We start from the raw sequence: 22,293 nt of genomic DNA on the forward strand, positions 1-22,293 counted from the left end.
ACCCATCCTATCTTTTCTTCTTCTAGTCATGTTTTAATTAATAAAGAACCTGGACCACAGAAGGAGAATTATGTATGCAGAATTATGTATGCTAAATAACCAAACATATGTCGTTTTATTTAATTTGCAACATTTATATTGCACCACAGAATTTGTATTTCTTTGGCACAGACATTGAGTTCACGTAGAGACAAATCTTGACATTTTGAGTGCAGAGGATACGCAAAGTGCCTTTTCTGTTCTGTGTCAGCTGCCTACAGTTACGGTTGCTAGGAGACGGCGTCCGAGCGGCCTGCCAGCCTCAGCAGGAGTGGAGGCTGGCTAGGGCCAGCTCCTTCTTAGCCCCGGAGCCAGTTCCCCTGGTCCAGAAAGGATGGCCGGCCGCTTCACCCGTCATGCTATGGGCGCCGCTGGGCGGCAGCGGCCGCGATGGGCCCCCCCAGCCAGAGACTGGTGAGCCCCATCACGGCTGCCGCCGCCCAGCGGCACCCACAGCAGGAGGAGTGAAGCGGTTGGGCCGGGGCTACGAAGGGCTGTGCAAGGCCTCTCTGGGCTACGAAGGGCTGTGCAAGGCCTCTCTGGGCTACGAAGGGCTGTGCAAGGCCTCTCTGGGCTACGAAGGGCTGTGCAAGGCCTCTCTGGCCTACCAAGGGCTGTGCAAGGCCTCTCTGGGCTACCAAGGTCTGTGCAAGGCCTCTCTGGGCTACCAAGGGCTGTGCATTGAGCTGAGGCACAAATTTAGCTCTTCATTTGCCAACAGAAAGGAAATATGCAAAGTAACATAATTTCATTGTCAAATAGCAAACAAAACAAAAAAAATACAAACACACTAAGTGTGACAAAATTCTCCGTGAGTAAACTTGACAAATATTTTCCACAAAGGTCTTTCTGAAGAGGACATTGAGTAATGTTAGTGAACGTTATCCTCTACAACTGTTTTACAGACACAGAAAAGGGCTGTTCCATGGCTAATTTCTTAAAACGGCCATCCGGAAAAGTAGATGGTGTAACATTAAGTCTTAAGAACAAAAGAAGAGCTTGCTGGATCAGGCCAGGTGGCCCATCTAGTCCTGTTCTCACAGTGCCCAGCCAGCTGCCTCTGCGAAGCCCACAAGGAGGGCTGGAGTGCAAGAGAACTCTCCCCTTCTGCAATTTCTAGCAACAGGCAGTTGGAGGTATAAGGGCTCTGCCCATGGAGGCAAAGCCTAGCCATCGTGGCTAGTAGCCACTGATAACCTCCATGAATTTGTCTAATCTTTTAAAGCCATCCAAGTCTTAGCGTCCCTATGTAGAGCTAAGGTAATTAGATTCCAATAGTTATCTTTCTGAGAATCTGGCTTAATATATGGATGCAGCTGAGGAAATCTTGAAGAATGGCTAATTAGCATATCCAGCAAAGAAGGTTTCCCATACAGGAGAAGCCATAACTGTAATTTACACATTGAGCGAATCTTAGTCAGTTTGTTATCAAGATCTCTTTTGAAGGTTTAAGGTGAGCCATAAAGCAGGTCCAGAGCTTGGCAAAGTTACTTTTTTGAACTACAGCTCCCATCAGCCCCAGCCAACATGGCCACTGGATTGCGCTGATGGGAGTTGTAGTTCAAAAAAGTAACTTTGCCAAACTCTGGGTTTGATCCTCCAGGTGTTGCTGAACTACAGCTCTCATCAGCCCCAGCAAGCACGGTGAATAGCCAGGGATGATGGGTGCTGTAGTTCAGCAACATCTGAAGGGCCAAAGGCTCCCCACATCTGCTATAAACTGTAGAAACCAAGCAGGAAGACATCAGAGTTAACATTAAACATTCAGAAGGCTTGTCTCAGTGTCTCATTATTCTCATCTTAAGTCCACATTAAGTTAACATGACTATTTCTGCATCAGTTTGTGATTTTTATAAAAGTCCTCATGAAAATTATTCAGCATTTTAGGGTACATTGCTCCTAACATATATAGATTTTTGTATCCAGTTTTGTCTAATGTATAGACTTTGGCAAGCAATATAATATTATATTATTGCTGATATATACATATTTATGCACTTTCCCCCATATATGGGCAATTTTTGTACACAGTTTTTGGTCAGAGAACTGGATCACAAAGTTTGGAGAAAAGTGGGTTTTGAGGGATAGCTGCATTTCAGTTCACATATTGTTTTGGGAGGTTTGTATTTTAATGTGAACCTACCTAATTCAAACAAAACCAGGAACAGGAAATCTTTCCCAGTCCTAACCGGAGGTGCCAGGGATTGACCCTGGCATCTTCTGCATACAAGGCAGACACTCTACCATTGAGCTACCACCCTTCCTGACAGACAAAGGAGGAGATCAGGTGACATCATCGACCCTCAGCTATTAGCGGATTGCTCAACTGTTAGGCAGCTGTTTAAAAATGGTGCGTTGGATGGACGCAGACTGTTCCAGAGGAAGACACTTCTGGGAATGTACACAGCTCTCCACTCACCTGTCCACATTCCCTCCCCCACTTTCCCTGCATGTTAGCAGATTAAAGTATTTGCTAAAGCTAAACATATTTAACTTTGGAAAAGGTTAATGCTTTTTCACCCTCCCTGGTTGTAACAGCCTTAGAGGAAGGATTAAGTGAGACTCCCACAGAGATGGGGAGAAATCAAGCTGTGAAAAACATTTATGTGCACATTGTTAGAAATGGTTAATAAGGAAGGTGAACGGGTATCGCAAGGCAGATGAGATTGCCTAAAATTAAGCTGTCAGTGCCACAGGGTGCAGTGAGAAACTGACTGAGTGCTTGGATAAGCTTGGGCAGTCATGACAGGACAAGGTATAGCATAGTTATTTCCGCCTTCCTGGAGCCTGCCTTGTTGTTGTTGTTATGTGCCTCCAAGTCGACTACGACTTATGGCGACCCTATGAATCAGTGACCTCCAAGAGCATCTGTCATGAACCACCCTGTTCAGATCTTGTAAGTTCAGGTCTGTGGCTTCTTTATGGAATCAATCCATCTCTTGTTTGGCCTTCCTCTTTTTCTACTTCCTTCTGTTTTTCCGAGCATTATCATCTTTTCTAATGAATCATGTCTTCTCATTATGTGTCCAAAGTATGATAACCGCAGTTTTATCATTTTAGCTTCTAGTGATAGTTCTAGTTTCATTTGTTCTGACACCCAATTATTTGTCTTTTTTGCAGTTCATGGTATCCACAAAGCTCTTCTCCAACACCACATTTCAAATGTGCCTTACTTACTTATTAAATTTACATCCCATCCTTCCACAAATAGGTTAGTACAAATTTTCCGGTACCCTTCAGTGATGTAGCATCTGCTTTACATGCAGCAGGTCGCAGGTTCTGTTCCCAGCATCCCCAGATAGTACTGGGAATCTGAAACCTTGGAGAGCCACTGACAGTCAGTGCAGACCGTACTGAGCTAGGTGGACCAATGGTCTGTCTCAGTATAAGACAGCTTCCAAGTATTAAGATTTACAGCCCTAGTCAAACCTTTGGGGAAGAGCCATAGCTCACTGGCAGGGCATCTGCTTTGCATGCAGAAGGTCTCCGGATCAATCCATGGCATCTCCAGGTAGGACTGGGAAAGATTCCGTCTGAAACCCTGGAGAGCTGCTTCCAGTCAGTGTAGGTAATACTAGACTTGTTGGGTTGATGTCCCGACTCTGTATAAGGCAGTTTAACGTGCTCCTGGGTTTGGCACAGGTCCAGGCACAAATGGGATTAGCATAAATCCAAGCTCATTTCTGAGACCTAAATGTGTAGTGCCTTATTATTGATGCACCCACACTTTTTCTGTAATTCAGAATCCCAAGAAAAAAACACTTTCCACATACTAATCCTGCTCTTCTATTGATGGCTAAAATTAGAAAATCACATCAAGAGCAGAAACCTTCATCATCCATGAATGGATCAAGGAGTGGTTTAACAAATGAGAACAAATGTTCTCAACCAAGGTTCAACAAGTGACAAACTGGAAGCAGAACCTGATCTGGTGGGGAGAGATGGAGAGAGAAGGTGGCAACAGTGATGCAGCATAAAAGCAGTATGTCTTCTTGTCCCCCCTCCCAAAAAAGCAAATAAGCTTGGGGACATGGACTGCAGGATGGAATTGATATGCTGGCCCTTTGACCTGCTATTGGGGACTAGGTCGGCCTCTTAGGTTGACCTCCAATCCAGTTAGCAACCAGGATTCAAATCTGTTGAGTGACTTTAACACTATAAATCCTGAAGATAGAAAAAGTAAGTCCCATTGATCTATAAACCCACTCTGAATCTGGCGACAAGGTAAATCTACTTCGATGAGAATTAAGTGTGTGCTTACCTATCTCCCATTAAAATCAACAAGGCAAGTTCTTAAATTTGAATGGGCCATGGCCAGTGTCTGTAAAGCCTGAATTTTCCAGTTCATCTTGGATCTTGTGGTCGAAAACAGATTTACTAACTTGTACATTAAAGTCATTCATGGAGGAACTGTATAATGAAGAACCACCAATTTTAGAATGTGAGGTAAAAGCTGCTCTTAAAATTACTGGAAGAAACAAATCACCAGGAATAGATGGCATACCAAAAGAGTTGCTACAAGCTACTGAGACTCAATCTGTCCAAAGTTTGACAAAAATTTGTCAAGAAATATGGAAAACTAAACAATGGTCCACACACTGGAAGCGTTCAATATACATCCCAATTCTGGACTTCCGGGAAGGGTTGCTTCGCCTGTGCCTGCCTTTGAGACGAGCTCTCGTCTCAGAAGAAGCTTTTTCAGTTTTAAAATCAGTCAGAACGTTTTTTTTGACTGGTAAAGACTTTCTCCCGGGAAGGGAGAAATGTAGAGATTAACCACAGAAGCTTGTGTTTGTTGGGGGGACTGGATTTCATTAGTTTATGAAAGAAGGTTCAGCCAGCAGCACCGGACGGACTTTCAAACAAGCTCTAACTGATTGAGACGTTTATCTTTTCTTTAAAGAAAAACGGATTAACAGGCAAGCACCCCTCTTTCTATTTTTATCATCTGGCTTAAATTGTTACAGCAAAAAGAGATTTGTCAATGAATCAGCTATAAAGAATCCCTGGGTGAGTTATAACTCTTCTCTTTCATTCACGAAATTAAGGAGGAAAGAAATCGAAATAGCTTATCTTTGTTTTTATTGCAAAAAGCTGGCCTGGAATTGTGCATTTTAAAGATACAAACAGATGAGGGATTTCTATTCCGAAGAGAAATAAATAAATAAATCTGATTTATGAATTTTTGAGTATTATATGTCTGGGACTATTTTATTTCATTTTGACGAATCTGCTTGTTCTCGATGCCACTAACTGTTTTGATGCTGTGAACTAAATTTGTTTTGCATTCCTGAACATATAAGACATAAGGCAGGCTGTGCTGTCTACACTGTGATGTCCTCAAGCTTGTAATATTAACCCCTTTGTTGCTGGAATAAGAAGTGGTTTTTTTTTTCTTCGTGGTTTTAAGAATGGCAATCAAGAAAGTGGCTGAGACCCTGGAAGTAATTATGTTTCAGAAAATAATGGATGAGATTGAGATAACGAAACAAACCCTGAGACAGGCCAGACAGGAGATGAAGTTGAATTTGGCAAAATAAAGCAGGAGCTTAAAGAAATAGGGGATTTTGTGAGAGGGGAGGTTGATGAGATCAGAGATACAACTGGACAAGCATCAGAAGATGAAAAAAGAAAAATTAAAGGGAAGATGCAAGCCCTGGAGATTGGAACAAATGTGGAACTGGAAAAAGATTTGGAGTTTATGGATATTAGAGATAAAGTTTACTGTTTGGAATTCAGCATTGTCCTTGAAGAAATTAATGAAGATATCAGAGATAAAGTTATCAATGTCTTGGATAAACTTCTGGACTGGAATGATGTGATGGAGCTTGACATAGAAAAAATCTATAGAATTACAGATATGTGACAATGGAAAAACTCTCAAGAGATGTGCCAGTGCATTTCATAAAAAAGAACAGAGATATGATTTTACAACAATATTTCAGCAACACATTCAGAATTGATGGCAAGGAATTATTTGTGATGAAGGAAATTCCCATCAGACTCTTATTATATGACTATGGCTATGACAGCAAGATTATTATGGGACACTGATAATGGAAGAATGGCTACTGAAATTACTGGACCTAACAGTATTATTATGGGTGCAAGGATGGAAGATGGATTTAACACTGATAATGGAAGAATGGCTATTGAAATTATTGAACCTAATAGATTTGATGAGATGGATGAATTGACGTGCTTATTTGGAGAAAAATCGATAGATATATTTCTCAAGGAGTTGAAACCTCTCTTTGACTTTTTGTGGAAAGAATAATAGTGATGTTTATGAGATTTGATGATTAATTAAGATAACTACTGGAGGAAAGTGATTTTGTAATATAATTTAAGAGACAGGTTTGTTATATATTGTAGACCTATAACTGATCTGCGACAAATCGGAAGTCAACATTTTATTTTATTGTTTAATTTGTATTTTTGTTTTGTTTTGTTTTTGAAAATTTGAATAAAAATTAATGATAAAAAAAACAATATACATCCCAATTCCAAAGAAAGGAGATTGCAGGGAATGCAGTAATTATTGAACTATTGTCTTAATATCCCATGCAAGTAAAGTAATGCTCAAGATTCTACAACAAAGTCTCTTACCATATATGGAGCGAGAAATGCCAGATGTCCAAGCTGGATTTAGAAAGGAAGAGGCACCAGAGATCATATTGCAAACATATGTTGGATAATGGAATGAACCAAGGAATTTCAGAAGAAAATCACCCTGTGCTTTATAGATTACAGCAAAGCCTTTGACTGTGCAGATCATGGAAAACTATGGAATGCTTTAAAAGAAATGGGGGTGCCACAGCATCTGATTGTCCCGATGCGGAACCTATACTCTGGACAAGGGCTACTGTAAGAACAGAATATGGAGAAATCGATTGGTTCCCAATTGGAAAGGGTGTGTGATGGGGGTGTATTTTATTTATTTTATTTATTTAATTAAGCTTATATACCGCCCGACTAGCAACAGCTCTCTGGGCAGTGAACATTAAAAATACAATAAAAATAACACAAAACTGTACACAAAACTGTACAGTCTAAAATCAAAATATAATAATTTACAATTAACAGGAATTAAAATGCCTCAGAGAAGAGAAAGGTTTTAACCTGGCGCCGAAAAGATGATAGTGTCGGCACCAGGCGCACCTCCTCGGGGAGACCATTCCATAGTTCGGGGGCCACCACTGAGAAGGCCCTAGATCTTGTCACCACTCTCCGGGCTTCCCTATGAGTCGGAACCCGGAGGAGGGCCTTTGTAGTAGACTGTAGTGTACGGGCCGGTTCATATCGGGAGAGGCGTTCCGACAGATATCGTGGTCCCGCGCCGTATAAGGCTTTATAGGTAAGTACCAACACTTTGAATCTGGCCCGGAAGCATATTGGAAGCCAGTGCAAATGGGCTAGCACAGGTGTTATATGCTCAGACCGCTTAGTTCTTGTTAGCAGTCTGGCTGCCGCATTTTGCACTAGCTGTAGCTTCCGAATCGTCTTCAAAGGTAGCCCTACGTAAAGCGCATTGCAGTAGTCCAGACGCGAGGTTACCATAGCATGTACCACTGATGAGAGGTCCTCCTTACTCAGATAGGGACGTAGCTGGGCTACCAACCGAAGTTGGTAGAACGCATTCCGGGCCACCGAGGCTACATGAGCCTCAAGTGTGAGGGAAGAGTCTAAGATGACTCCCAGACTACGCACCTGTTCCTTTAGGGGGAGTGTAACCCCATCCAGGACAGGGTATATATCCACCATCCGATCAGAGAAACCATCCACCAACAGCATCTCAGTCTTGTCAGGATTGAGTCTCAGTTTGTTAGTTCTCATCCAGTCCATTGTCGCAGCCAGGCAACGGTTCAGCACGTCGACTGCCTCACCTGAAGAAGATGTAAAGGAGAAGTAGAGCTGTGTGTCATCAGCATACTGATGACAACGCACTCCAAAACTCCTGATGACCGCCCCCAGCGGCTTCATATAAATGTTAAAAAGCATGGGAGACAGAACCGAACCCTGCGGGACCCCACATTGGAGAACCCACGATGTCGAGCAATGTTCCCCAAGCACTATCTTCTGGAGACGACCCGCTAAGTAGGAGCGGAACCACTGCCAAGCAGTGCCTCCAACTCCCAATTCCGCAAGCCTCTCCAGAAGGATACCATGGTCAATGGTATCAAAAGCCACTGAGAGGTCAAGGAGAATCAACAGAGTTACACTCCCTCTGTCTCTCTCCCGACATAGGTCAAACAGGGCGACCAAGGCAGTCTCAGTGCCAAAACCAGGCCTGAACCCCGATTGAAATGGATCTAGATAATCGGTTTCATCCAATAGCGCCTGGAGCTGGTCAGCAACCACACGTTCCAGGATCTTGCCCAGGAACGGAACATTGGCTACTCGTCTGTAGCTGCTGACATCTTCCGGGTCCAAGGAAGGTTTTTTCAGGAGTGGTCTCACTGCCGCCTCTTTCAGACAGCCAGGGACCACTCCCTCTCGTAAAGAGGCATTAATCACTTCCTTGGCCCAGCCAACTGTTCCTTCCTTGCTAGTTTTAATTAGCCAAGAGGGGCAAGGATCCAGTACCGAAGTGGTCGCACGAACCTGTCCAAGCACCTTTTTATCATCGTACCTGTTTAATCTATACACAGAACATTTATGGAAAGCGGGATTGGACCAAGATGGAGGTGTGAAAATTGGAGGGAGAAATATCAATAATTTAACATATGCAGATGATACCATACTACTAGCAGAAAACAGTAATGATTTGAAACGAATGCTGATGAAAGTGAAAGAGGAAAGCACAAAAGCAGGACTACAGCTGGACATCAAAAAGACTGAAGTAATGACAGCAGAAGATTTATGTAACTTTAAAGTTGACAATGAGGACATTGAACTTGTCAAGGATTATCAATACCTTGGCACAGTCATTAACCAAAATGGAGACAATAGTCAAGAAATCGGAAGGCTAGAACTGGGGAGGGCAGCAATGAGAGAACTAGAAAAGGTCCTCAAATGCAAAGATGTATCACTGAACACTAAAGTCAGGATCATTCAGACCATGGTATTCCCGATCTCTATGTATGGATGTGAAAGTTGGACAGTGAAAAGAATGGATAAGAGAAAAATCCACTCATTTGAAATGTGGTGCTGGAGGAGAGCTTTGTGTATACCATGGACTGCGAAAAAGACAAATAATTGGGTGTTAGAACAAATTCAACCAGATCTATCATTAGAAGCTAAAATGATGAAACTGTTATCATACTTTAGACACATCATGAGAAGACATGAATCACTAGAAAAGACAATAATGCTGGGAAAAACAGAAGGGAGTAGAAAAAGAGGAAGACCAAACAAGAGATGGATTGATCCCATAAAGAAGCCACAGACCTGAACTTACAAGATCTGAACAGCGTGGTTCACGACAGGAACTACTGGAGGTAGGGCGCCATAGTTGTACTTGACTTGAAGGCATATAACAACTATATACCCAAGCCATCACAGTGATCTGCAGGAGAGGGCATTCTGCAGATACCATCCTATCAGAGGGTCTGTTCTGCACGATGTCAGACTCTGGCCTTTAGTGTGGTGGCACCTACCCTTTGGAACTCCCTCCCATTGCATATCAGACAGGCACCTTCTCTGTTGTCTTTTTTGAGACCTGGTAGACATTCCTCTTTCAACAAAGCTTCTAAAATCTTTCTCCCAGTTGGTGTCTGTTTTGGAATTAATACATGCACTGTTTTAAACTGTTTATCTGTGTGTGTGTGTGAGAGAGAGTGTGAGTATGTGAGTGAGAGAGTGTGAGTATGTGAGTGAGAGAGTGAGAGTGTGTGTGAGTGTGTGTGTGTGTGAGAGAGAGAGAGCTATTCATTTCATTAAATTTATATTTTGCCCTTCCTCCTGCAGGGGCCGAGGGTGGAAAACATCAACAAAACAATTTAACAAGAAAAAATATATATTCTAAAAATAGTTAAAAACATTCTAGAACAGTACACGGGGAAGAGAAGGGAGATACTGTTTTATAATGTTGCATTATAAATTGCTTTGAGATGACTGATGGGAAGTGATTCATAAATGCAACAATTAGTACAAATCTGTCTGGAGTCATTGCTTGAACATTCCTAGCAGGATACTTTTGAACAGCCACCTCCCCCCCCCGGGGGCATATAATAAGCCCCTTCAGTTTCAAAATGGGTTTGCTAAGGGTACACCAGAGTAAGTTGCAAGTTTCTTTGGATCCTGTCATTTAGTCATATGAAAAAATGTCACTGGCATATCACTGATGAATACAACTATAATTAACTATTTCTCATTTTATCTTTCTTGTGTGAAAAGATAAACAGCTGGTCTCCATCAGCTCCAGGGTTTTCCAAGTTATGTAGATATGGCACAGTTGTTGTTTTTTTAAAGTTGCTGATCTTTCACCATTAACCCTAAGATAAAAGCATCATTATAAAGTTAGCAAATAAAAATTCAGGAAATCCAATGGGGCATATCAAACCCCATTAAAAGCCAGAGGGAGAAACTCTTCTCACCTGTCCCAGCATATTGAATTGTTTTTGAGAGGGATGGAAAGGAGTTTCAGAAATGAGGTGCCACAGCTGAAAAGGTCCTGTCTGGTAGCCACCCAGCTCAGAAACATGGGGGAGCTTTGAGCAGAGCTGCCAAAGCAGCTCTTAAGAGCCAGGCAAGTGCCAAACCAGTACATTTCATCCGAGTGACTGGTCACATTTCCCAGGATAGCACCATTACATAGTTCCCTTCTCCAATACAAAGGCAAGACTTCCTTGTAATCATGTAATACTCTTTATTGGCACAGTTGTACTCGCTGACAAAGCTACTGAGCCTTGTCCTGCAACACTAGAGGAGTTCGCTTCTGTGCAAGGGAACAGTGCTGCAATCACTCAAGAAATACTTCAGTGAAACGAGTAGCATTTATACACAAAGATTAAAAAATAGAGTTCTCCAATATAACATCTTACTACTGTCCGATACAAATGCGATAAACCAAAAGGAAAAAAAAGTAGCTACACTGATTTCTTCAAACCATGTTAAAGTAATTGTGAGAGGTTGGTTTGGTATCCCAAAGGAAGCAGCACCTTTTATAATGTAGCTCTCACCTCCACCTCTGTACTAATGATTTGTTGAAATCACCCATGGCGTTTTTCAGTATTGTAAATCATGGTGGGGAACCTGTGGCCCCTTCACAGGTTGCTGAACTCCAACTCCCATCAGCCTCAGACAGTAAGGCCAATACTCAGGGATGATGGGAGCTCTAGCCCAAAAAAACCTGGAAGGCCAGAGGTTCTCCACCCCAGTTCTAAATCCTGGAAGCCAGAAGATTGCTTGATGTTTCTAAAGTAGAATTTCTGGGTACTCTCCCCCCACACGCAATCAATGTACTTGGACTCCACTCACAATCATACCTTGTAAAGGCGAGTGAATAATGTTCCTGCTTGCTTGGTTAAGGCTGGCACTAAAACAAAGCAAATATTGTACTAAAGTTGAAATTGCAGCAATGTGGAACAGCCAAAAATGATTATTTTATTTGCAAACAGTGGAAGGAAATTAATTTTAAAAACTATGAAGGCCAAAGATTCCATTGCACTTACAGCATGAAGTTCAGTTTCCCACATTAAGGAGAAACTCAACTCCCAAATTGCATCTGAGAAACCAGTTTCATCATTAAAACCAGAGGTAATGTGAGAATCTGTTTGCTGGGGTAGAACTTTGCTTTTTCAGATACAATAAAGTATACTTATTGCAGATTCTTCAGATATGCTGATCTCCTACCAGGACACTCACTTTCCTTTATCAGAAAACAGCATGTATTTTCTCACTTGTGACAAGACAAGCTTGGCTGCTTCCCAATGCGTGCATATAAGAGACATGTAGGCATTTGGATTGCATGTAGGAGTGCATGTATCCATCGCGAAATGGATAGTTACATGTAAAGTGGGCTTACTACCACCCTGCGTTCATTATATACATGCTAGCTAAAGGGGCAGAAATGCATGTGATAATTTGGATCTATTATTCCTTCTCTTACCTATGCTCATGCATGAGTGCTGATGTACGAAAACAGCACCACCCAAGCACAAGAGTGAGGTATCACCGGACTTGGGAAAACCCACAGATTAGTAGAAATACAAAAATCTTTCGTGGAGGGGCAAACACTGCCCAACGAGGACCGAGAGTGTTCAGTGTGCATGGAGTGGCGGTTGATTGTTGGGAGAGCAAATGGAACGGCTCATCGGGAAACCCAAATACAAGCAATCCACACTGCAACATTGTGTTGCAGGTCCCATTGGTTATTCCCTAAAGCTGAGGTAGCATACACAGCTTTACAATCTTACTAAGATTTTCTTTTTGGTGGGGGAGGTGTCGGTGATCACTACCTCGTTCTGGCAGTGCCCACTCCTTTGCTTTCTGAGCTGTGTGAAAGTCAGCATCTGAGGTATGCATTTTTGCTGGCACCCAGCTTTATTTGGTATTGAAAGTTTCTACATGTGCTTGTTTTGATTGTAGGTACAGAAACATAAAGACACACACACAGAAAGGTAATGTATTGGCATGACAGTGGAAAATGTCTCATTGTGATAAGGTTACGCTGGTGTAAAGAATGAGCAGCATAAACTAGCACTGAGCCAAAAAACGTGGACACACGGTTCGCTATAAGGACACTCTGCCAACCTGCTGCCTTCCAGATGTTTGGACTACAACCCCATCAGCTCATCTGAAGGCCACCAGGTTGGTGAAGGCAGACCTTGGGCAACAAGGAGGGAGAAGGGCTTTTGCAATGGCAGTTCCTATCCCTGTTTAACCACAGCTATTCTTCTGGTCACCCCAAAAGGAAGATCCATTAGCTTCCCACCTTCATAAATCAACTGGATTGTTGCATAGGTTATGGTCTGCATACCTAACTGCTGCTTACTGTTCCTCTAAAATAGGGATAGCCAACATGTTGCCCTCCAGCTGTTATGAATTCCCATTCCCCCATCAGCCCCAGCCAATGGTCAGGAATGATGGAACTGTAGTCCAAAACATCAGGAAGGTGCCATGATGCTACCCCACTCTATTTCATTATTTATTTAGTATATTTGTATGCCGCTTTTCATCACCAGGTGACCTCAAAGTTGCTTCCATAGCAAGAACAAAACAATGTAATAAAAACAATTCAGAACATAATAGAAAAAACTATAACAGTATTAATAAATAACACCACAAAATAACACAAAACAAGCCAAAATCTCAAATCAATCTAGTTTGCAAGAGAGAGAAAAAGACAGAAAGAAAAAATATATACAGGAATACCTCGCATTAACGTACTCAATGGGACCAGAGAGAGTACGTAAACCTAAAATGTCCTTAAAGTGAAGCACTACCTTTTAAAACTTTTTTTACCTCTCCTTCATGCAGAGCCTCAAAGCCCACGCTAAAGCCTCTGCTGCTGCGTGCCTCTCAGCTGATTGCAATTGCACCTCGCAGCTGATTTGCGGTGGCACGATCGCGTCTATTTCCACCCCCATGCACCGTTAAGTGTCCATAAGTGTGAAGCAAGCGTACATAAACGGGCATGGTGGAGTACGGAGTATGTCCGTAAAAGTGAGTGTATGTTAAATGAAGGTCCGTATAGCGGGGTATTCCTGTATACAATGAAGCCCCATCACTGTGTAACAGTCCATATCCTTCAAAGAAGGCTGTAACAGGTTCCTTGGTAGCAGTGCCTTCTCCCAGGGTCCAGATAGGCTTCCATCTCCACATCCTCGGGCTTGCTCAGCGGCTGCTCCCCGGGCTTCTGCTGCCACTGCTGTTGCTGGTTTATGTTGGGCGGCTACTGCAACAGCTCGCGCTCGGGGCCTGGGCCTCGCCTGAAGGAGGAGGCTCTAGAAGGAGCATTGGTGCAGACCAAGAATACATATACAAGTAGGACAAAAACCTGGGCGCCTCACTCCAGTTGCAACGGGGGGGAAATGTGAATGTAAAGGCTGCCCAAAATATTTGCCTGCATTCAATTAAATCAAGGATGGGGGACCTGCGGCTTTCCAGGTGTTGCCAGACTCCATCATTCTTGACCATTGCCCAAACAGATTGGGGCTGATGACAGTTGGAGGGCCACAGGTTGCCCATCCCTGCATTAAATGAAATAGTGAGCTTGTTGCCCTGCTATACTTCTTAACTAGTTTTCCTGTTGTTCCTTCTTCCGCCTGCTACAGTCACATACAAAAAAGTTCTTGGGGAGTGGAGAACAGGGAAAAAGTAACTGGGAGGGATTCTGTTGCCGGGGGGTGGTGGTGTTTATAGATTTCCCTTTACTGTTTTCTCTCGTTTGCCCAGAGAAAGCTTTATGCTGTTCAAACTCCTGGACTTGTCTTCCCCAGCATTTTTGGCAAGAGGTATTTGAGGCTGGGCTATTTCTGATCTCTAAGAGAGATCTTAGCAACAACCAGAATCACTTGAGCATATGCAGCTAAGTTTCCCCAAGTGGCATGAAATCCAACTTTTCATTTTAGCCAGGAAAAGCAGAAAGGAAAGGTCAGGATGGGCCAGACAGAAATGCAAGACGTTAACTCCACAGTGGTGAAAATCTGCAACAGTACCGGCCTGTTACAGCTGTCGAGACACAACTAGCCAGCTGTAACATGTGAACAGGGACAAATGTAAGTATCTTTGCCCCATAACATGTGAAGCAGCCACACATTTGTCACCACTGCTGCACTGGATGAGTGACAGAGGACATGCTTTAAACATACAAAAGGTAACAGGTTTCATCCTTGGCATCCAGAGCTAGGAGAGGCCCTTGTCTGAAACCCTGGAGAGCTAATGCTAGTCAGTGTAGATAAGAGGTGGGGAACCTCTCGCCCATGAAGCCAAAGTGGGTGCATGCATCCCAGTTTGGCCTGTGAGGCCATTTTCCTCAAGGCACATGCACCTGACATTATATGTGATGTCAGGTGGGGGGCAGGAAGAGGCATGTCTGGATTGGCTGTGCAACAAGATTTCTCCATGAAAAACTCAATCATGCAGCCAATCACTCCAGAAAGCAAGGATGCCCATCAACTGCTGGGTGGCGAGTTCAAGCCAGCTGTGACTGACTTCCCCATGGGCATAATGATGTCAGACGATTGACAGGTCGGTTGTCCTGCCCACCTTGTCAAAGTTGGCCTGCAGGGGTGGAGATTGATTATGATGTGGCCTGCTAGGCCAAGAAAGTTCCCTAATGGTATGACGTAGCATAGGGCAGATTCCTAGGTTCCTAATGGAGAAACCTTCAGGGATCTGAAGGTGACTGGGCCTCTGCCCTGAATATTGCCCACTTCAAAGTGTGCTATAATAAACAGCAGAGAATGTTCAAAATACTACACTGAGTGTCTCTCGTATGTTACTGGATCCAATTCTGATTAATGAATGAGAACAGACTTCTTAAGCCAGATATTGGCAATTGGTAGAGAGTAGAATGTCCAGCTCAAACGGCAATTCTTGCCACTGCCGTCATTATGGGCTGGGGGGCAAGATGAGACCCGCAACATTCCCTTTTGGGTTATATTAAACCACTGAATATTTGAATCCAAGGTCATAGGAGTGAAGGTTATGTTACATGTGACAAATCTAGTTAGCAGCCATTTTTGCTCTACAAAAGTGGTACCTGAAAGTGGGCACATTTGACACTGCCTCCCACGCTCACATTTTACTATGCAAAAACAAACAAGCCCTGCTGCAAACCTCAGTTTTTGCTACTATGTTTGAACTTACCATACTGCAACTAGAAGTTCAATAAATATAAATTGCATATATCGTGCTTTTATAAATTAAAAGAAATCCTAAAATGCATTCTAAAGTGAGCAAACAGCAACACCTCTGGTTCCTAAGCCCTCTAACTTTGCTGATGCAGTTCAATATTTACTTTTATGCCTACGAAAAGGAAGTTCCCACATCTGTGCTATCAGAGGCAATTCCTTAGTCAACTGCTGAGAAACTCCAAGCCGTGGAAGAATCATCACTCCTACATTATTAAGGATAAAGGGTGGAACAATCTGCAGCAAGAATCTCCCATTCTTCTGGTCAGCCTATCTGACGCTCTGAGACATGTGCAACGGTGTGAGCATCTCTTCGAAAATGGCCCCTTTCACGTTCGATCCTCTCAGGTTTGCTTCTTGTAGATCACAACCCGACAGGTCACAATTCTAAAAATGGCAGAGAGAAGCTGGTAGCTTAAGTCTCCTTTTAAAAATATATGTTTAATTATGCACACACAAAGCGAACTGCTTCCATTTTGTAAATTAGAAGATAAAAGTGGCCCCTGCAAAAAAATATTGTAGTGCAGAATGCTTCATATCCAAGATTCCAGTTACTCCATTCCCTCCCCTTCCAAATAGGCCACCAAACATGGTGAACCCTCACTGTGCTATTTTGGGGTTTGTGCCTCTATGCAGGCCCTCTTCCTTGTTTCTCTTTGTACTTCTGTAAATTTTGGGATTCCTCCCACACCTGCTGATTGTTGTGTATGGGTGGTATATTTTTGGTTACATAAGCCATAATGCTTATGGTGGGAACATTAGAAAGAGAGGGAATTATGCTATCTGACCCTGAATCATCCTTCCTTAAACCCTCCCCTGGATTCCTGCTACATCCAATAGAAACGCCTCACTCTTATCGTCAAAGGACCTCCCTGGCTTTTTACCTTCCCTTACATCTCTACTCTGACATCTTCTGACACCTTTGCCAGTTGACTGTTGCTCTTCTTGCTTTGCCATCTGAAAGTCATTTGCTGCCTCAAATGACTCCACCCATATCCTCTTGCTACCCCTTAGGCCCGGAACTGCTTTGTGGAAAACCTGCAGGATGCCACCTTTCTCCATCTTCCTTCCAGGTTCCTTCTCAAAGGCCATGTTTTCCATGAAAGCTTGGGCACAGCTCATTATCTCCATATCCAACCATCAAGCCTGAGAACATATAACTGAACTGAAACCAAGTTAGCCACAGCTGAAAATGCACTCAGTAGCAGTGAGAAGCAAAGATCCTTTGTAGGGAGAGGCTGGCTGAGATTTGTGAAAAAGGTCCACAGAAACCCTGTAAATCCTCATTGTTGCTTTCAGTTGCTGACCAAAAGCTGAAAAACACAACTTGCCTCTAAGTCAGTTCCTGCCAAAGTTGCTCCTCTCAGATTGCAGTTTTTTAGCTTTGCGTTTTTCAAAGTTGCAACTCTTAGGTTAATTCCAGTCATCTGACTGCCTTCCATATCGACGCCTTTCAAGTTGGCACCTTAAGGAGGAAACAAAATTTTAAGTCAATTTAAAAAAAATTGTGACAAAGTTGTTATCCTCTGACACCCACTCTGCAGGCCCCTCCAGATGTTGTTAGATCCAACTTCCATCAGAGCCAGCCAGCATGGCCAATGGTCAGGGATGAGTACATATATGGGGAAATAGTAAAAAACACAAGATAAAAATTAAAAAAGAGAAAATTAAAAATTAAAAAACTGTAGAAACAGTGTCAGACTCACCTGTTAGACTCTCTCAAAGGCTCTCCGGAACAGGATAGTTTTTACAAGTTTCCGGAAAACCATCAGGGAGGGAGCAGAGTGGGCTTCTTGAGGTACTGAATTCCAAAGCCTAGAAGCCACAACCGAAAAGGCTCTCTCATGCCTGCCTGTCAGTCTGCCAGTTTTTAGTCAGAGTTTTAAAGTTAAAGGCCTGTCAGCCTTGCACTGTCTGGATTCAGATGTTTATCCTTGGCTTCATTTAACCGGAGTTTATGAAGCTGGGGATGAGTGCTGTTGCCATGTGCTCCTCCCTCCCTCCCTATATGCCAGCTTTGGTGCAGAAATCCTGGCATACATCAAGCAACTCTAGCTTAATGTGAATTATCAAATCCACCTGGCTTATTATCCTGGCTTGTCAACCAGTGTTTCCTGGATCAGACGCAATGAGAAACTCCGGCTTGCTGCAAGCCAGGATCTGTGCGCCAAAGCCACTGTGTGACGGGATGGAACATAAATATCTGGGACCAGCCATTGAGGCATTTGTCCATCTATCAACTCTGACTGGCAGTCTCCAAGATCCCAGGCAGCGGTCTTTCTCGCTGTCACCTATCTGATGGCCAGGGATTGAACCTGGGACCTTCTGCACACAAAGCAAGTGTCCTTTATCACTCAGCTATGCCTCCCAGTCCCAATCGCACACATTTATGAAGCAATCCATCTTCAGTGTTATCCAAGACTGACATGCAGATCATACAAGTTAAGCTGATGACCTCATTTCTCCTTCAAGCAATTTCAGAATGTCTCTGTCTGTCACTATAGCATGCATTAGAGAGAGAGAAGGCACCCAGTTTTTGTTTTTACCTTCAAGGTTAGCTTTAAGACCAGAGGGGTCCTCAAAATTGCATCCTTTCAGCGATGCTCCTTCTGCATTAGAACAAAGCATCTTTACTCCTTGCAGGTTGGCACACTGCCAAGAGAGAAAGACAGGTAGAAGGAATCAGATTTGGAAAAGATGCAGGCCCAAATGAATATTTTATGGCTGAGAGATGCCAGACCAAACTTTGCTTTAAAACCTCCAAGGATGGAAATTCCATAGCCCCCACTGGTGGCCTATTTTATTGCCCAGCTGCTTTTACAGTCCAAAGGTCTTTCCTAAATCTACCTCTCTGTACTTCAAAACCACTGGTGTTTGTCATGTCCTAGTGCAGTGGTTCCCAAACAATTATGGGGTACATTGATTAGGGCAGGGGTGGTGAGCCTTTTTCAAGGGCTAAATTCCCATTTGGGCAACCTTCTGGGGGCCAGATGCCAGAGGCAGACAAGGCCAGAGGCAAAAGTAAGCAGAGCAATGACTGCATCTTTTACCTTTGTACAGCAGAGTAGTTTCTACACATGCCCCTCTCTGCAAGCAAGAGGCATTTTCAGAGTTCAAGGACACATTTCAGCCCAGCAAAAACACGCAAGGAGGATGTGAAAAATGGCTGGTGATGGGGTTAGTTTGGAAGAGGGGGCATGGCTGGGAGGAGGTGTTGCCTGGCAGGAATTCCTACCCCTGCCTTAGGGTCCAGTGGCCATCCTATTAAAGAAATCTTATTCAAGTAACAAGTCTGCCTAATTAGTTGATTTTAAACTGCATAGTTTTGCATATAGGCAGGGGAAACCTGCATTTTTCTAAAGACAAATGGATACTTTCCTCATTCTTAGTCCCAGTCAAAAACAACACTCACATCTAGAACTGATCCGGAGAGATCTGCTCGTTCAAGATTTGCACAGCACAGGTTGGCGTGTGCCAGGTTGCATCGGCTCAAGTTGGCCATCTTGAAGTTGATATATCGGAGGTCTAAACGGGACAGATCTGCCCCACTGAAATTTAAACCCTGAATATGGGGAGAAAAACAACTGTGTAGCACTTCACAGCATTTCACATATTTTACCTGCATCTCAAGAATCCATCACAACAGGTGCGGGGAACCTTTCAACCTCTCTGCTGGTCAACGACCGAAATAAATTAATTATTATTAACCTTTCAACCTCCAGATGTTGCGAAACTACAACTCCCATCATCCCTGGCCACACTTGCTGGGAATTGTAGTTCAGCAACATCTGGAGAGCCAGAAGTTCCCCACACCTGCCTTACAACAACCGTGTCAAGGAGGATGGCAGTATCTCCAGATTGTAGATGCAGGGCTTAAGCAAAGAAACACTTCTAAAGCCTTAACCCATGTTGCGTGCTTGTGGCAGAGATGAGATCTGATTTGGTGACTTCCTAGTTTGCAATACCAGCCACTGCATATTCAGGAATGATAATAAAAAAGCATCACTTAACAAGGATTAAATTAATCAACTGTTTACAATAGTTGACAAAATTGCTATTAAGAACATAAGAACATAAGAAGAGCCTGCTGGATCAGGCCAGTGACCCATCTAGTCCAGCATCCTGTTCTCACAGTGGCCAACCAGGTGCCTGGGGGAAGCCCGCAAGCAGGACCTGAGTGCAAGAACACTCTCCCCTCCTGAGGCTTCCGGCAACTGGTTTTCAGAAGCATGCTGCCTCTGACTAGGGTGGCAGAGCACAGCCATCACGGCTAGTAGCCATTGATAGCCCTGTCCTCCATGAATTTGTCTAATCTTCTTTTAAAGCCATCCAAGCTGGTGGCTATTACTGCATCTTGTGGGAGCAAATTCCATAGTTTAACTATGTGCTGAGTAAAGAAGTACTTCCTTTTGTCTGTCCTGAATCTTCCAACATTCAGCTTCTTTGAATGTCCAATGTTGCAAGAAGTCAGACAAATTATCCGGTGCGAACTGCTCTGTAGATGGGGGGAATGGCACAGAAATGCCTTGGGTATTCTGACTCATTGTGGGATATTGCTGGATTATTATTTTTTTAAAAAAGTTCTTGGAACAGTGGTTGGAGAGTTGACTGTACCACATTAAATCATGGGTGAGTGAATACCACTTTTAAAAAATAAAATAAAATCCTGCAATTAAAAGACTATCACACAGAAGGATTCTTGTCCAGACTGCTCCTCGTTGTGCCAGTTTTTCTACTTGGATGGAATGTCCAAAAATGAGGTGGTGGAATCTAGAATTCAAGGAGGAAAGGGCCATCAGTGGCTGCTCCACTGTTGGAGGCAGTATACCTCTTAGTGTCAGGTGCTGCAAAAGTGAGGAGAGTGCTGTTGTGCTTGGCTCCTGCTTGCAGGCATCCCATTAGTATCCGACTGGCCAATGCAAGGACAGATGGGCCTTTGGTCTGATCCAGAAGGCTCTTGTGTTAAACACTACAACTATAGACAGATACACAGGGAGGCACATTTTTAATGCTCCCCCACATCAAAAGCTTCCTGTGCCTGCTTCCAGCTTGAAATCTGAATCACCTGACATCATACAGTATCAGGAGACTGACAAGTAGATGGCTGTCAAAAATGGCCCACAGAGGGTGGGCAAGTTTTGGATCTGGTACTCAGGCTAAAAAAGATTCTCCACCCCTACCTTAGATGGTATATGATAATTCCTAGCTAAGAAAAGCACAATATTTTCTTTCAATACCTGACAGCGTAGCTCAGACTTGGTTGAGGTTGCAAGTAAGAACCTGACAAATTCCTTTCGGGAGATTGGAGAATGATCTTCGGCGGGTTGTGAATTCTGTAGGGAACAGACGGAGGACTCATACAGGAGCAGTAGAAGATGGCATTGCTGTTACTAATTCATTTTTGGCGATGTGGGTTTTGTGGAAAAACTCTGAATCAGATACACATGGAATGTGATTCAGCATGTATATCTTACTTTTAGTTAGTAATCAAAAAGCTAAAAAGCTATGCCTATGTTAATCTGATATAAAATAGTATAACTATTTCAATATTATTTGAACATGTTGGTAGGAAACAAACAAATGCAATAAAGTACACTTGTAGCACAATCCAATGTGTCTACTCAGATGTAAATTCCATCATTTTCAATGGGACTTGATCTAGATATGTTCTATCCTTAATGGAGCTTGCTGCTGAGTAGATATGTATCGTATTATACTGCAAGTGTGCTTTAATTATAATATTCAAACGAACTGAAAACTCCGATTTGAACATTGTTTTCTCTCAGAACATGTTAATGTTTTAAGATACGGCAACTTAATAGCACGCACTTCCTTACATTGCTTGCATTTTAAGGGGAAAAAGTAGAAGGCACTGGAAACTGTTAGCACTTATTTTGTTAATGCTCTGCATTTGGGGCATGCTAGTTATTATCTCTCAGACACATACTTAGCAATTGGCCCAGTTGCCATAAATCCCTATTCTTCACAAGCAGCATAAGAATGGATCACTTTGTTTTTCCTCTGCTAGTCTGCTTGGTAGGTTTTATTTTTTCTGGCCAAACAAGAGGCTAGAAGCCTGCATTTCCATGAGGGCTATACAGAAGGGGGTTTCCACAATTAGCATAACAATGCCAGTGAACAGCCTCAAACCAGGCTACTGCAATTCTATTTTTGTAGGCTAGCAGCTTTTGCAGGCTTATTTCCAAGGCTGTTCTATATCCCTGCATATATAACTATCCTTAAGATTATCTAAAACCAGCAATAATTGTCAAATTGCTCAATTTGACTTGTATTTGATCCATTTATTGGCCCAGTTCACATGCCACAGTAAACGTTAATGGCTTAATGTGATCATGGAGATGGCTCTCCCCAGCACTTCTCCCCCTAAGCACAAGCAGCAGGAGCAGCAAGAAATCGTGCTCTCTGGCTTACGCTTCATCTGCATTATATACAT

General features: G+C 43.1%; 1 protein-coding gene across 1 annotated transcript in view; it reads right to left on the reverse strand.

Annotated features, from left to right (window-relative positions):
- Positions 1-10,915: 10,915 nt before the first annotated feature.
- Positions 10,916-22,293, reverse strand: part of KCTD9 (potassium channel tetramerization domain containing 9) — a 39,684-nt gene continuing 28,306 nt past the window's right edge. The window contains exons 8-12 of the mRNA XM_061592773.1: positions 21,077-21,172; positions 19,252-19,401; positions 18,386-18,491; positions 17,171-17,304; positions 10,916-16,226 (exon numbers count right to left, since the gene is read on the reverse strand). Coding sequence (XP_061448757.1) covers positions 16,110-16,226; positions 17,171-17,304; positions 18,386-18,491; positions 19,252-19,401; positions 21,077-21,172 — 603 coding nt within the window. The 3' untranslated portion in view covers positions 10,916-16,109. The remainder of the gene's footprint in view (positions 16,227-17,170; positions 17,305-18,385; positions 18,492-19,251; positions 19,402-21,076; positions 21,173-22,293) is intronic.

Source organism: Rhineura floridana, chromosome 12 (assembly GCF_030035675.1).
Source record: "Rhineura floridana isolate rRhiFlo1 chromosome 12, rRhiFlo1.hap2, whole genome shotgun sequence".
In the NCBI taxonomy this organism is placed as follows: domain Eukaryota; kingdom Metazoa; phylum Chordata; class Lepidosauria; order Squamata; family Rhineuridae; genus Rhineura; species Rhineura floridana.